The sequence below is a fragment of the Loxodonta africana genome, chromosome 24 (genome assembly GCF_030014295.1).
Source record: "Loxodonta africana isolate mLoxAfr1 chromosome 24, mLoxAfr1.hap2, whole genome shotgun sequence".
NCBI classification, from domain to species: domain Eukaryota; kingdom Metazoa; phylum Chordata; class Mammalia; order Proboscidea; family Elephantidae; genus Loxodonta; species Loxodonta africana.
In genome coordinates, this window is record NC_087365.1 from 29,116,409 (window position 1) to 29,128,872 (window position 12,464).

General features: G+C 38.8%; 1 protein-coding gene across 5 annotated transcripts in view; it reads right to left on the bottom strand.

Annotated features, from left to right (window-relative positions):
* The window catches only part of LOC100674909 (zinc finger protein 343-like), a 56,289-nt gene that overhangs the window by 26,886 nt on the left and 16,939 nt on the right, over positions 1 to 12,464 (bottom strand). For all 5 annotated transcript variants that reach the window (XM_064275886.1, XM_064275888.1, XM_064275889.1 and 2 more), the window contains exons 3-4: positions 12,391 to 12,446; positions 8,797 to 8,923 (exon numbers count right to left, since the gene is read on the bottom strand). In XM_064275886.1, coding sequence (XP_064131956.1) covers positions 8,797 to 8,923; positions 12,391 to 12,446 — 183 coding nt within the window. The remainder of the gene's footprint in view (positions 1 to 8,796; positions 8,924 to 12,390; positions 12,447 to 12,464) is intronic.

The window sequence follows — 12,464 nt, forward strand, 5'->3', positions numbered from 1 at the left end:
CCAACTACTCAACTCTGCCGTAAGAGAATGAAAGTAGCCATAAACAATACATAAACAGGTGGCTGTGTTCTAAAAACACTTTATTTACAAATATAGGGGGCAGGCGGCCAGATGTGGCCTTTAGGCTGTGGTTTGCTAACCCCTGCTTTAGGCTGAATATATGGTCACAGCTCTCTATTCAACAGTTAATTGGCTTATCTTCCACTGTTTGCTATGGTCACATTATTCATTTGAGATACCATTAGTTTCTTTTTTTTAACTCTATTTTAGGGTTTCCCGCCTATCTTTGTTGATTTAACTTTACTTCTTTGAACATGCCAAATACTAGTACGGTTCCAAAAGCGAAAAACTATTCAAAAAGGTAACCTCAGAGACATGCCTCTCCTTCCCATATCCTTCTAGCAAGATCCCACACGTAACCCCATAGGTAATCAATCTCGTTACTTTCTGCTATATCCATCCTATGTTACTTTCTGCAAAAGGAAACAGGAAGATGTGTAATTTTCTTTTTTTTTTAACTTTTGTTTTCTTGTTGTTGTTAGAATATATACAGCAGAACACAGGCCAATTCAACAGTTTCTACATCTACAGTTCAATGACATTCATTCTCTGAGTTATGCAGCCATTTTTGCCCTATTTCTGAGTTGTTCTTTCCCTATTAACATAAACTCACTGCCCCTAAAAGTTCCTATCTAATCTTTCGAGTTGCTGTTGTCAATTTGATCCCATAGAGATAGTTCTTAAAAGAAAGTAGTGCTCAAGGCAGACATTTTTTTACTAGTTAAGCCAAACTACTGTTTGGTTTTAAGAAGACTTCAGGTGATATTTTTGGTTTAAGGTCTTAAGATTCTCTCAGGGCAATAGTTTTAGGAGTTCACCCAGCCTTCATTGCTCCAAAAGTCTTGAATACATGAGAATTTGAAATTTTTTTGTGCATTTTCCCCCCTTTGATAAGGACTCTTCTACAGAATCTTTGATTAAAATGTCCAGTAATGGTAGCTGGGCACCATCCAGTTCTTCTGGTCTCCTGACAAAAGAAGTAATTGTTTATGAAGACAATTAGCCACACATCCCAAATCCTCCTCCTATTACTGTCTCTCCTTCTTCCTCTGTTGCTCCAGGTGAACACAGACCACAGACCAACTATCATGCCTTGGATGAACATGTGCGAGATTTTAAGACCTTAGGCACTACGCAATGAACTAGGACGTAGAAATGAAGCACTAAACACATTATTAAGCCAATTCACTGGAATGTTCCATGAAACCATAACCCTAAACTACAATCCAAGGAACCAAATTCCATGAGGTTTTTTGTTGTACATATGCAGCCTCAGCAGCTACTCTTTTTTTTTTTTTTCCATTTTTGTAAACATATCTTTCAGATTTGCCAATTCAACTTTTTACAGGGATACGACTTACTGACAGCAATTACAATAATCAGCTGTGCAACCCTACCCTTAACCAACGGGATTTTTCCATCATCACCATTTACTCCCCTCTTCTCCCACTCCCTCTCACCCCTGGTAACCACTAATGAACTTTGGCCTCTTTACATTTGCCTTTTCTTATCTTTTTATATAACCGAGGTCATACAGTATTTGTCCTTTTTGTGAATGCCTTATTTCACTCAGCATAATGTCCTCAAGTGCCATCCATACTGTAGCATGTATCAAGATTTCATTTCTCCTACTGGCTGAATATGTACATTTTATTTATCCATTCATCCGCTGATGGGCATTTACATTACTTCCAAAATTTTATGTACAAATACTGCTACAGTGAACATTAACGTACAAGCCGCTAGTCTCTGCTTTCAAGTCTTTTGGGTATATACCCAGAAGTGGAACTGCTGAGTCATATGGTGTTCTTAGTTTTAGTTTTTTGAAGAACCACCACACTATTTTCCACAACGGCTGTAACATTTTGCATTCCCACCAGCAATGAGTGAGTTTCTTCCAATTTCCCCACATTCTCACCAACTTTTCTTATTTTTGTTTTTGTTGTTGTTTTATCTTAGCCATCTAATGGGAGTGAAATGGTATCTCACTGTAGTTTGGATTTGCATTTTTCTGATAGCTAAGGACATTGGGCATCTTTTCATTTCTTTGGTGGTCATTTTAATGTCCTCTTTGATGAAATGTCTAATCAATTGGCATAGCATACTTATAAAAATACCTCGGGGGGAAGGGTATGGTTGGCAAAAAAAGTATAATGCATATTATTTGCATAAAAATACAGCATATTAGTTAATCCACTGTTAAAAGCTAGGCCCAACAGTGATGCCCTTGCATTTTCTTCTAAAAATTTTATGGTTTTAATTTGCACGTTCAGATCCTCCATCCATTTTGAATTTGTTTTTGAATACGGTGTGAGGCGTGGGTCCTATTTCATTTTTCTGCATGAGGAAATCTAATTTCCCCAACACCATTTACTGAAGAGACTCCCTATCAAACGGATTTAGCACCCTTGTCAAAAATCAGTTGGCCACAGCTGTATGGGTTTATTTCTGGACTCTCAATTCTATTCCACTGGGTCTACATGTCTACTACTGTTACACCTACCAGTACCAGGCTGTTTTGATTACTGTAGCTATATACTATGTTTTAAAATCACAAAGTCTGAGTCCTCCTACTCTGCTCTTCTCTTTCAATATTGCTTTAGCTATTCGGAGCCTCCTGCCTTTCCATATAAGTTGAGCATTGGTTTTTCTATTTCTGTAAACAAGGCTGTTGGAATTTTCATCGCAACTGCACTGAATCTATAAATCACTTTGGGTAGTACTGACATCTTAACAATATTCAGTCTTCCAATCTGCAAACATGGAACATCCTTCCATTTATTTAACCCTTCTTTAATCTCTTTCAACAATATTTTATAATTTCTATTGTACAAGTCTTTACATCCCTGGTTAAATTTATTCCTGGGTGTTTTATTCTCTTAAATATAACTGTAAATGGCACTGTTTCTGTAATTTCCCCTTCAGATTTCTCATTGTTGGGGTATAGTAACCCAATGTTTGTTGACCTGTACCCTGCAATTCTGCTAAATTTCTCTATTAGCTAGGTATGTAATTTTCTTATTTCTCTCTTTTTTTTTTTTTTTTTAAACATTCTTTGCATTTGGAAACTCTTTTGGCATACTGGTTAAGTGCTATGGCTGCTAACCAAAAGGTCAGCAGTTCAAATCCACCAGGAGCTCTTTGGAAACTCTATGGGGCAGTTCTACTCTGTCCTACAGGGTTGCTATGAGTCGGAATCAACTTGATGGCAAATGGTTTGGTTTTTAGTTTTTGCATTTGGCTTTTATCACACTATATTTTGGAATTCACACCACATCAGTTCAGCAAGGTCTTCCTTATTCTTTTTTATAGCTTTGTTGAAATTCATTGAGGGGACGTACCATAATTTCCTCAATCAATTTACATATTTGGGCATTAAGTTACTTCTAACATTTTATGTACAAATAATGTGGCACTTAATAACTTTGTATGTATGTATTTTCATATTGTTGAAGGTCAATCTTCAGGGTAAATGCCTAGAAGCAGTAGGTTTGCCAAGTCCAAGTATAAGCATATTTCAATTTGTTAGATATTGCCAAGCTTCCCTCCATAATGGTGGTACCATTTTGCATTGCCACCTGCAATGTATAATAGTACCTATTTCCCTCAACCTTGCCAACAGTATTTTGTCAACCTTTTGAAATCTTGCCAATAGGTGAGAAGGGTATATCTCTAAGTGTAATTGTAATCTGCGTTTATCTCATTAGAAGTGAAATTAAACACCTTTTCGTATACTTAAGGGCCAATGTTATATCTTACTTTATGAATTATACATTGACGTAGTTTGCCTCATTTTTTTCATATTCAGTATTTCATGTTCTTTCTACCCCCACCCCGACTCCCCCACCCCACCCCCACTAATTTTAAAACTCTTTCTACATTAGGGAAAATAACTTCATATATGATAACCCACCGGATACATGTGGCAAATATTTCCTAAGTATTTCATCTGTCTTTGCTTCTAGTGTCAAATTTATCAACCTTTTCTTTTATGCATCTGGAATTTCAGCCAAATTTAGAAACCCCTCCCACCCCAGGTTATAGAGGAATTTACCTATATTCTAGTTCACCTATGGCTTTTACCTTTATACATTTAGATCTTTGATCATTTGGAATTTTTCTTGTGTATGGTATGAGGTATGGTCCAATAATATATTTTTCTAAATGAGTATCTAGTTGCCCAACATCATTTATTAAAATGTCCATATTTACCCGGTGGTTTGAGATACCACCTTTATCATATACTACAACTAGATATGTATATGTGTTGATTTCTCGACTTCCTTTTTTATTCCACTGGTATATTTGTCTATTCATACCAGTACTACAGTGTTTTAATTCTAAAGGTTTCATAGCATGTTTTAATGTCTGGTAAGGCTAGTACTCTGTTTTAGCTTTTTCTTTTCAGTTTTTTCCTGGATATTCTTTTCCATGCGAACTTCATAAAAGATCCTGTTACTATTATTTTTTTTTTTAACTGGAATTGCGTTAAATTTATAAATTAACAGGAATAACTGACAACCTGATTCTAATCTATGAAAATATTTTTTGAGAAAAATCAAAGAAATTTTACACAGGTTTGGTATCAGATGCTACTAAGCTATCATCACTAACTGCGTTGGATGGGATAGTGGTATTGTGGTTATGTAAAAATCTCTTTAATTTTTAGAGAAATACAATATATTTAGGGACAAAACACATTAGGGATTAGCTTTGAAATAATTCAGCAGAAAAGAGAAAAAGAGAAGGATGAAGCAAATGGGTTATATGCTTATACTATTAAGTCTACCTTAAAACCCACTGCCACTAAGTCAATTCCAACTCACAGGGACCTTACAAGACAGGGCAGAACTGCCCCACAGGGTTTCGAAGGCTGTAAATCTTTACAGAAACAGACTGCCACATCTTTCTCCTGTAGAACAGCTGGTGGGTTCAAGCTGCTGACCTTTTGGTTAGCAACTGAGTGCTCAACCACTGTGCCACCAGGGATCCTATGTCTACCCTGACGCTCATTGAACCAAAAAAAACCAAACCAGTTGTCATCAAGTTAATTCCGACCTGTGGAAACCCCATGCGTGTCAGAGTGTAACTGTGCTCCACTGGGTTTTCTATGGTTGATTTTTTGAAAGTTGATCATCAGGCCTTTTTTCCAAGTCACCTCTGGGTGAATTTGAACCTCCAATCTTATGGTTAGCAGCAAGCATATAAACCGTCTGCACCACTCAGGGACTTGAATCCTACTCCTTTTTTAAAATTCACCTCAAGCTTCCCCTTTGGTGGTAAATTGTATTGTGGTCAAAATATTTGCTGCCCTTTCTCACCAAGCCCATTCCTGCAGGAGAATTATCTTTCCCACCACAATAACATCAGATGTTGCTATGTGACTTGCTTTGGCCAATGAAGGTTAGTGGAATTTAGTGCCACTTTCAAGTAAGTTTTAAGAGCCACAGTGTGGTTTCATCATTGCTCTTTTTGCACCCTTCCTTGAGAACCCCACAACCCTGACAGAAGATGTGCCTTTTGCCTAGACCCCAAAACCAATGAACTGGGTCACATCTGAACTGCAGCCATAAGGCAATATAAGTGAGAAATATTCATTTGCTGTTAAAAGCCATTAAATTATTTCAAGGAGAATGAGTCCATTTATTTTTAACAGTGCACTTGAAGAAAAGACATCATAACATGAATATATGAAGAAATAAAAAGAGATTGATTTAGGAAGAAAATTAGCATGACCTCAAATTCTGGTCAGTCTGAGAATAAACTTTTGATGTTTTGTAGGTAAGTAGAAAGACAGGGTAGACAGTGACAGAGAGAACATGGGTTCATCATAATATGTGATGATCAAAATTATTAAAGTTCACAAGTTGTCTGTGGATGTGAATATAGACACAGAAAAAGAGTGTATGACACAAAGTCCTATCAACCATGACAATCTGAAAAAAAGAGAAAGAAATAGGAGAAAAGCCCAAAAGAGAAACATTAGAGACTAGAGAACTGAGAATACTGTGGTGCTGAGCAAGAGAAAGAAAAACATTTCAAGAAATGCAACTGGATCCAAGGATCCAGGTTTTCAATAACAAGACTAATTTGAGCCAGTTAAATGTATTAACAGAGAAAAAGAATACTATGACCAGAGAAAAATAAAAAACAAATTTAATTAGACTGACTAGCTATGGCCAAATCAAAACATACAAAAGTAGAATGAAATGGATAAATCTGTACAGGTAGTCCCCGACTTACAAAGAGTGCCATTCTGACAACTATGTCATAAGGCACTTCTGATCTAAGTTGAATAACATTTTTTTTTTTTTTAGTTTTCATTATTATTGCCTTTTGTTATCAAAATCTCCATAAATCCAATCTTTGTCTTTGGGGGTTGAAACAAGAATGGTAACATCATCAAATTACATGCTGCAACACTGTATGTATTACGTATTATAAACAATAAGATGTACCAAAAAAAATCATGGATGGTTGTTAAGTGCAATTTGTCATAACTCTAACACATCGTAAGTCAGTGACCACCTGCATCGAGTTTGATGGAACCAGTTCATGATGGGGCTAGGTCAAACCAGACAAAATCATATAAAAATATGTCAAAGAAGATGAAAATGGAACAAAATGAACCTGCATCAGGGAAACAGCCACACTGTTTGAAGGAAGCTCCTACCTGGAACTGTTTTGTTTCTCCAAAAATGTAACTCTTCTCTACATGGTTTCTCTAGAAATACAACAATACCCAGAAATGCAGTAACCCATATGGCAGCCACTCACCACATATGCTTACTGAGCACTTGAAATGTGGCTAGTCTGAACCAAGATGTGTTTGAAGTATAAAATACACACCAAATTTTGAAGACTTCATGCAAAAAATAATAAAATTAAATAGCTAATGAATATTTTTTATACTGATTACATGTTGAAATGGTAATATTACGACAGATTGGGTTAAATGAAATATATTATTAAAATTAATTTCATCTGTTTAGTTTTAATTTTTTAACGTGGCTACCGGAAAATTTTAAATTACCTGTGTGGCTCATATTGTATTTCGACTGGGCAGTGCTGATCTAGAACAAGAGATGGGAAAACGCAGAGGCCAAATCCAGCCCTCTGCCTGTTTTTGCATAACACGCAATCGAAAATATTTTTTACATTTTCAAACATTTATGAAAAAAGTCAAGAGAACAGCATTTCATAATATGTGAAAATTACATGAAATTCAAACTTCAATGACCATAAACAGTTTCACTGGGACACAGCCACACCCATTTGTTTACGTGTTACTGGATGACTGCTTTTGCACTATAACAGCAGAACTGAGAGTTGTAACAGAGATCATACAGCTGTAAAACCTAAATAGTTACCATCTAGCCCTTTACGGAAAAAGTTGTTCAACCCCTGATCTAGAATAATGTTGCAATTGATAATATTTATCAACACAGATTTAAGAATCATTGTAAATAAATGAGAAAAGAAAAGGCATGGTTTATGAAATCCAAAACCCACACAAAAAAATTGGCACTTAATTTAACTTCTGTTGCAGAAGGCATCTCTCACAACTCTCCCCTTTGCAAACTCTGCCCAACTTCACTGGCCTCCTTACAGCTCCTCACGCTTGACAAGCACATCCCTTCCTTCAGGCTCTCAGCACCAACGACAACTCCCTCCATGTGAAATGCTCTTAACCCTAGGTACCTGGAGTTCTAGCTCCCTCACCACCTACATCTTTGGTCAAATGTCACCTCCTCACTGATTTCAAATACTCAATTTCAAAATTCAGCCAGCTACCCTGTCACACTCAGTAGTACCCCTTTTTTCTCACTCTATTTTAGTACTGGTTTTCCACTTTATAAAACTTGTCATCTTTTAACATATTTATTATAATATCTCTTTACATCAAGTTTACTGTTCGTTGTCTGTCTCCTTACACTTGAAGGTAACCCCACTGAGGGCAGGGATTTCCAACTATTACATTTACTAAAGTGTTCTGTGTTTCAACTGGCACATCATAAAATCAAAACAAAACAAAAAGAAATCAAACCTGTTGCCATCAAGTCGATTCCAACTCATGGCCACCCCATGTTTAAAGAGTAGAACTTCTCCATAGGGTTTTTCTTTTTTTTTAATTTAATTTTATTTGGTCCATAGGGTTTTATTGGCTATAATGTTTATGGAAACAGATCACCGGGCCTTTCTTCTGTGATGCTGTTGAATGGGATCCAACAAGCAACCTTTAGGTTAAAAGTTGAGCGCAAACTGTTTGCACCACCCAGGAACCCTTGGCACATGCACAGCCCACTGCCGTTGAGACGATTCTGACTCATAGCGACCCTGTAGGACAGAGTAAAACTGCCCCATAGAATTTCCAAGGAGCGCCTGGTGGACGTGAACTGCCGACCTTTTTTGGTTACCATCCGTAGCACTTAACCACTATGCCACCAGGGCACGTAGAAAACCAAAAAACCCATTGCCATCGATTTGATTCCAACTCACAGCAACTCTACAGGACAGAGCAGAACTTCCCCGTAGGGCTTCCGAGGCTGTAAATCTTCACAGAAGCAGACTGCCACATCTTTCTTCTGCAGAGTAGCTGGTGGGTTCAAACCACTGACCTTTCAGTTAGCAACCAAGTGCTTAACCACTGCGCCACCAGGGCTCCTTTGGTATATAGTAGGTGGCCAATAAATATTTACTGAATTAATGAAGGAAAAGAAAAGAACACATCTTCACCCAATGAGAGCAGGTTCCTGTAAATCTCCAGCATCACTTCTTTGTACAGGTTCTTCTGCTGAGAGCTCAGTCTCTTCCATTCTGCCTCCGTGAAGACCACAGTGACATCTTCAAATGTAACGGGTTCCTAGAATAAGCAATTAATAAATGCACAACAAATCACCATCAGTTTTCTCAATGACAGGAGTTTAACTGGTGGCCCTAAAGAGTCTGGACCTGAAGAAGTTCACCTAATTCTTTTCACAGAATGCAGTTCTCCATATCAAATTCTTCTGGACATGACAGTATACCTAGCTTTGTGATATAATCTGTGGGGACCACAAATGATGCGTAAAACATATCCCTGCTGCGGTATAAGATCACTTTAGTGTGGCCTTTCTAGCCATGGTCTTGTAACTCCCACCCAAGTGATTGGGAGGGACCATGTGATAGGGCAACTGTAGCCCACCAAAGGGATTGGTCAGTTTTGCCATCTTGCTGAGGTTGAAATGAGCCACCTGAGAGGCAGGAAAGAGATTTTCCAACCACTACCAAGTAAGAACAGCCAGAAACGGAGAGCACATCCTTTGGACCCTGGATTCCTGTGCTGAGAAGCTCCTGGAACCAGGAGATCGAGAGAGGGAGAGAGGTATAACACGGAAGACAGTGAGACCCAGTAGCAGGAGACACTGTTGAGCTTCCTGGCCCACAAAACCTTTAGGCGGAGGCCAAGGACCAGGGAGAGGCGTGCCTTCGAGCACAGCTGGGAACAGGCTGTCCTGCTAGAAGAACCGTATTTTGAGTGTTCATGAGCCTGAACTGTAACCTGTTACCTCCCTAATAAGTCCCATAATCGTGAGTACCGTCTGTGGGTTCTGAGTCGCCACTGCCATGGCTTATCAAACCCAGCAGGGAGGTAGAGAGTGCCATGGAAGGGATGGTTGGTGTCAGAATTGGTAAAGACGGCAGAGACGGGAGGCATGTCTGATCTCCATCTCAGAGAAATCAGCCTTGGGCTGTTGATCTTGATTCTCCATCCCCCTTGTGAAGAAAGAGGAGGTGAGACACCTCCCCCATGCCATTTTTACACTGGCCCTTACACACGTATGACTTCACTGGAGAAATGATCTGTGAATCAATTTCAAAGCATTAAGCAGTGTTCAAGAGAGTGACTTTGGGAGTTCATAACGGAGGAATTCAAAGATGAGAGCATAAAACAATGGGCTAGAAAAGAATAAAAGTCATCATGGAGGTGGGGCTTCTGCTGGGCATTAAGGGATGGTGAAGATTTAAAGGAGAAGATGGATGGAAACTTCAACTACAGAGAAAAGTGGTTTGCAAACAGATGGGGTCTGGAACGAGCATTTCTGAAGAGTTCAGGTGACTAAATGGCATCTGTAAATTCACTATCTTTGTTTATGTATTTTAATGACCTTTTCTAATAAAGTCCCCAACACTTCATTCATCATATACAGTAGCATACTTCATCTATGCAAAACAGCTGGCAAGAGAATGGCAGTAATATTCCAGAAAAAGGTGATTTACAGATAACTTAACCTTTAGAAACAAAAACAAACACTTTAACCCATTTCCATTTAGATGATTTTGACTGATAATGATCCCAGAGGACACAGCAGAACTGTCCCATAGGATTTCTAAAGCTGTAATCTTTCCAGAAGCAGATCGCCACAGCTTTCTCCCACAGAATGGCTGGTGCCTCAAACCACTGAACTTCTGGTTAGCAGCCAAGCGCTTGGTTGCTGCGCCACCAGGTCTCCTACAAACACTTTAATCCAGATAAAATTTAAAATTAATTTGCTTTATAATTCACCCACTTTAAATACAGGAACTCTTCTCTTTGCACAGTTCCAATACGCACACATTTCAGTTCCATGCTTTAGTTAAATAACCCCAGACCTCAAACAAAATGGTTCGATTTCCGTTGCCGTGGTACTTTAACTGTAAGTAACTGCATAAAGTACGGGCTTTTCTGCTAGCTCTTCAGTTCACAGATCATTACATAAATAAAGACGCACATCAAGATTGGTGACGAATCACATCACTTCTTTCAAAGCCCAGGCGGCCTAAGGGGAGAGGGGGAGTTGATCCAATCAGTCATGACTACGTAATGAAGTCAGCAAAAGCTCTAGACAGAAACTCCATGCAAGAGAACAACGCACGTAGGACGGCAGCACATTGCTTCTTGGGACGTGGAAGCTCGGCACAGGGAACCCTCCCAGACCTAGCGCTACCAATTTCTTTATATCCTTTTTTGCTATAATAAAGCTGCAATGGTAAATATAGCACTTCTTCTGTGTTTTGTGAGTCACTCTAGGTGCTGCTGAGTCGTTTCTGAGCCATAACGACCCTGCATACAACCGAACAAAACAACTGTCTGGTCCTGCACCATCCTCATAATCACTGCTATGTTTCAGCCCATTGTTGCAATCACTGTGTCAATCCATCTCATTGAGGGTCTTCCTTTTTTTCGCTGACCCTCTGCCTTACCAGGTATGATGTCCTTCTCCATGGTCTGGTCCCTGCCAATAACATGTCCATAGTACATGAAATATTAAGTCTCACCACCCTCGCTTCTAAGCAGCACTCTGGCTCTACTTTTGCCTAGACAGACCTGTTCATTCTTCTGGCAGTCCATGGTATAGTCAATACTCTTTGCCAACACCATAATTCAAGGGCGTCAATTCTCCTTCAGCCTTCTTTATACATTGTCCCACTCTCACACGCACATGAGGCAATTAAAAATATCATGGCTTGGGTCAGGTGCACCTTAGTCCTCAAAGAGACATCTCTGCTTCCCTAAGGAGTAGTGGGACGCAATAGGTCAGGAGTAAAGCAGCCCAGAGGAGACTCCCAAGCTTGTGACTGGCATCCCAGAGACATAAAGGACACCCTAAATTTGTAGCAGGAGATCAGAAGTGAGGGTGTGGCGTGGACCATCAAACTTGCAGCTAGAATCTGCCTATTCGGCAGTCTGAAGAACAGTATGCTTCTCACTTGTGAGAAGTGACCTCGCTCCAGGTGGCTAGGGTCAGAGAAAGAAGTGCTGTGTGGGCAGCTGGTGTCAGAACTGAACAGAGAAGGTGAAAAGTGGGTATTTTGATATTTTACATTTGAGATTTTTTGACACAATGTCATATTCCTCTAAATAAGAAGGGCCGTTACAGATGATTGTTAAAGCTACATGATGGTACCTGGGAATCTATTTTTACTATGCTCTCTATTTCCGTATGTTTAAAAAGTTCAATAATTGTAAAGTAAAAAGTTGTCCAGTACCCAAGATGGTATCATTAGATAGTATGTACGTGGATGTGTAGTGAAATTTCACAGTACACTAAAAAATTTTAATAATCTAGTTTTTCAAAAATATTCCTTATGTCTTAGAGTTTCCTGGACTCTTAATATTAATCTATAGTATATTTTCCAACAAGAAAAATAAAAACCAGAAACCATTCTAAAATACCTAACATGGTACCTGACAGGAAGGTATGAAACCCCTAAATGCTGATTACCCTTCTCCCTTTTCAAGACAGAACATATGTCTAATCTCTGGGGAATGAGCCAGCATTTCAGAAAAATTATGTAATTGCAACTTACTAGTATTTTGGGCTTCTTCTTCTCTTGGGGCCAATCAGTATCCTTAGAAGACAAACCTAAGGGAAGAAAGAAAA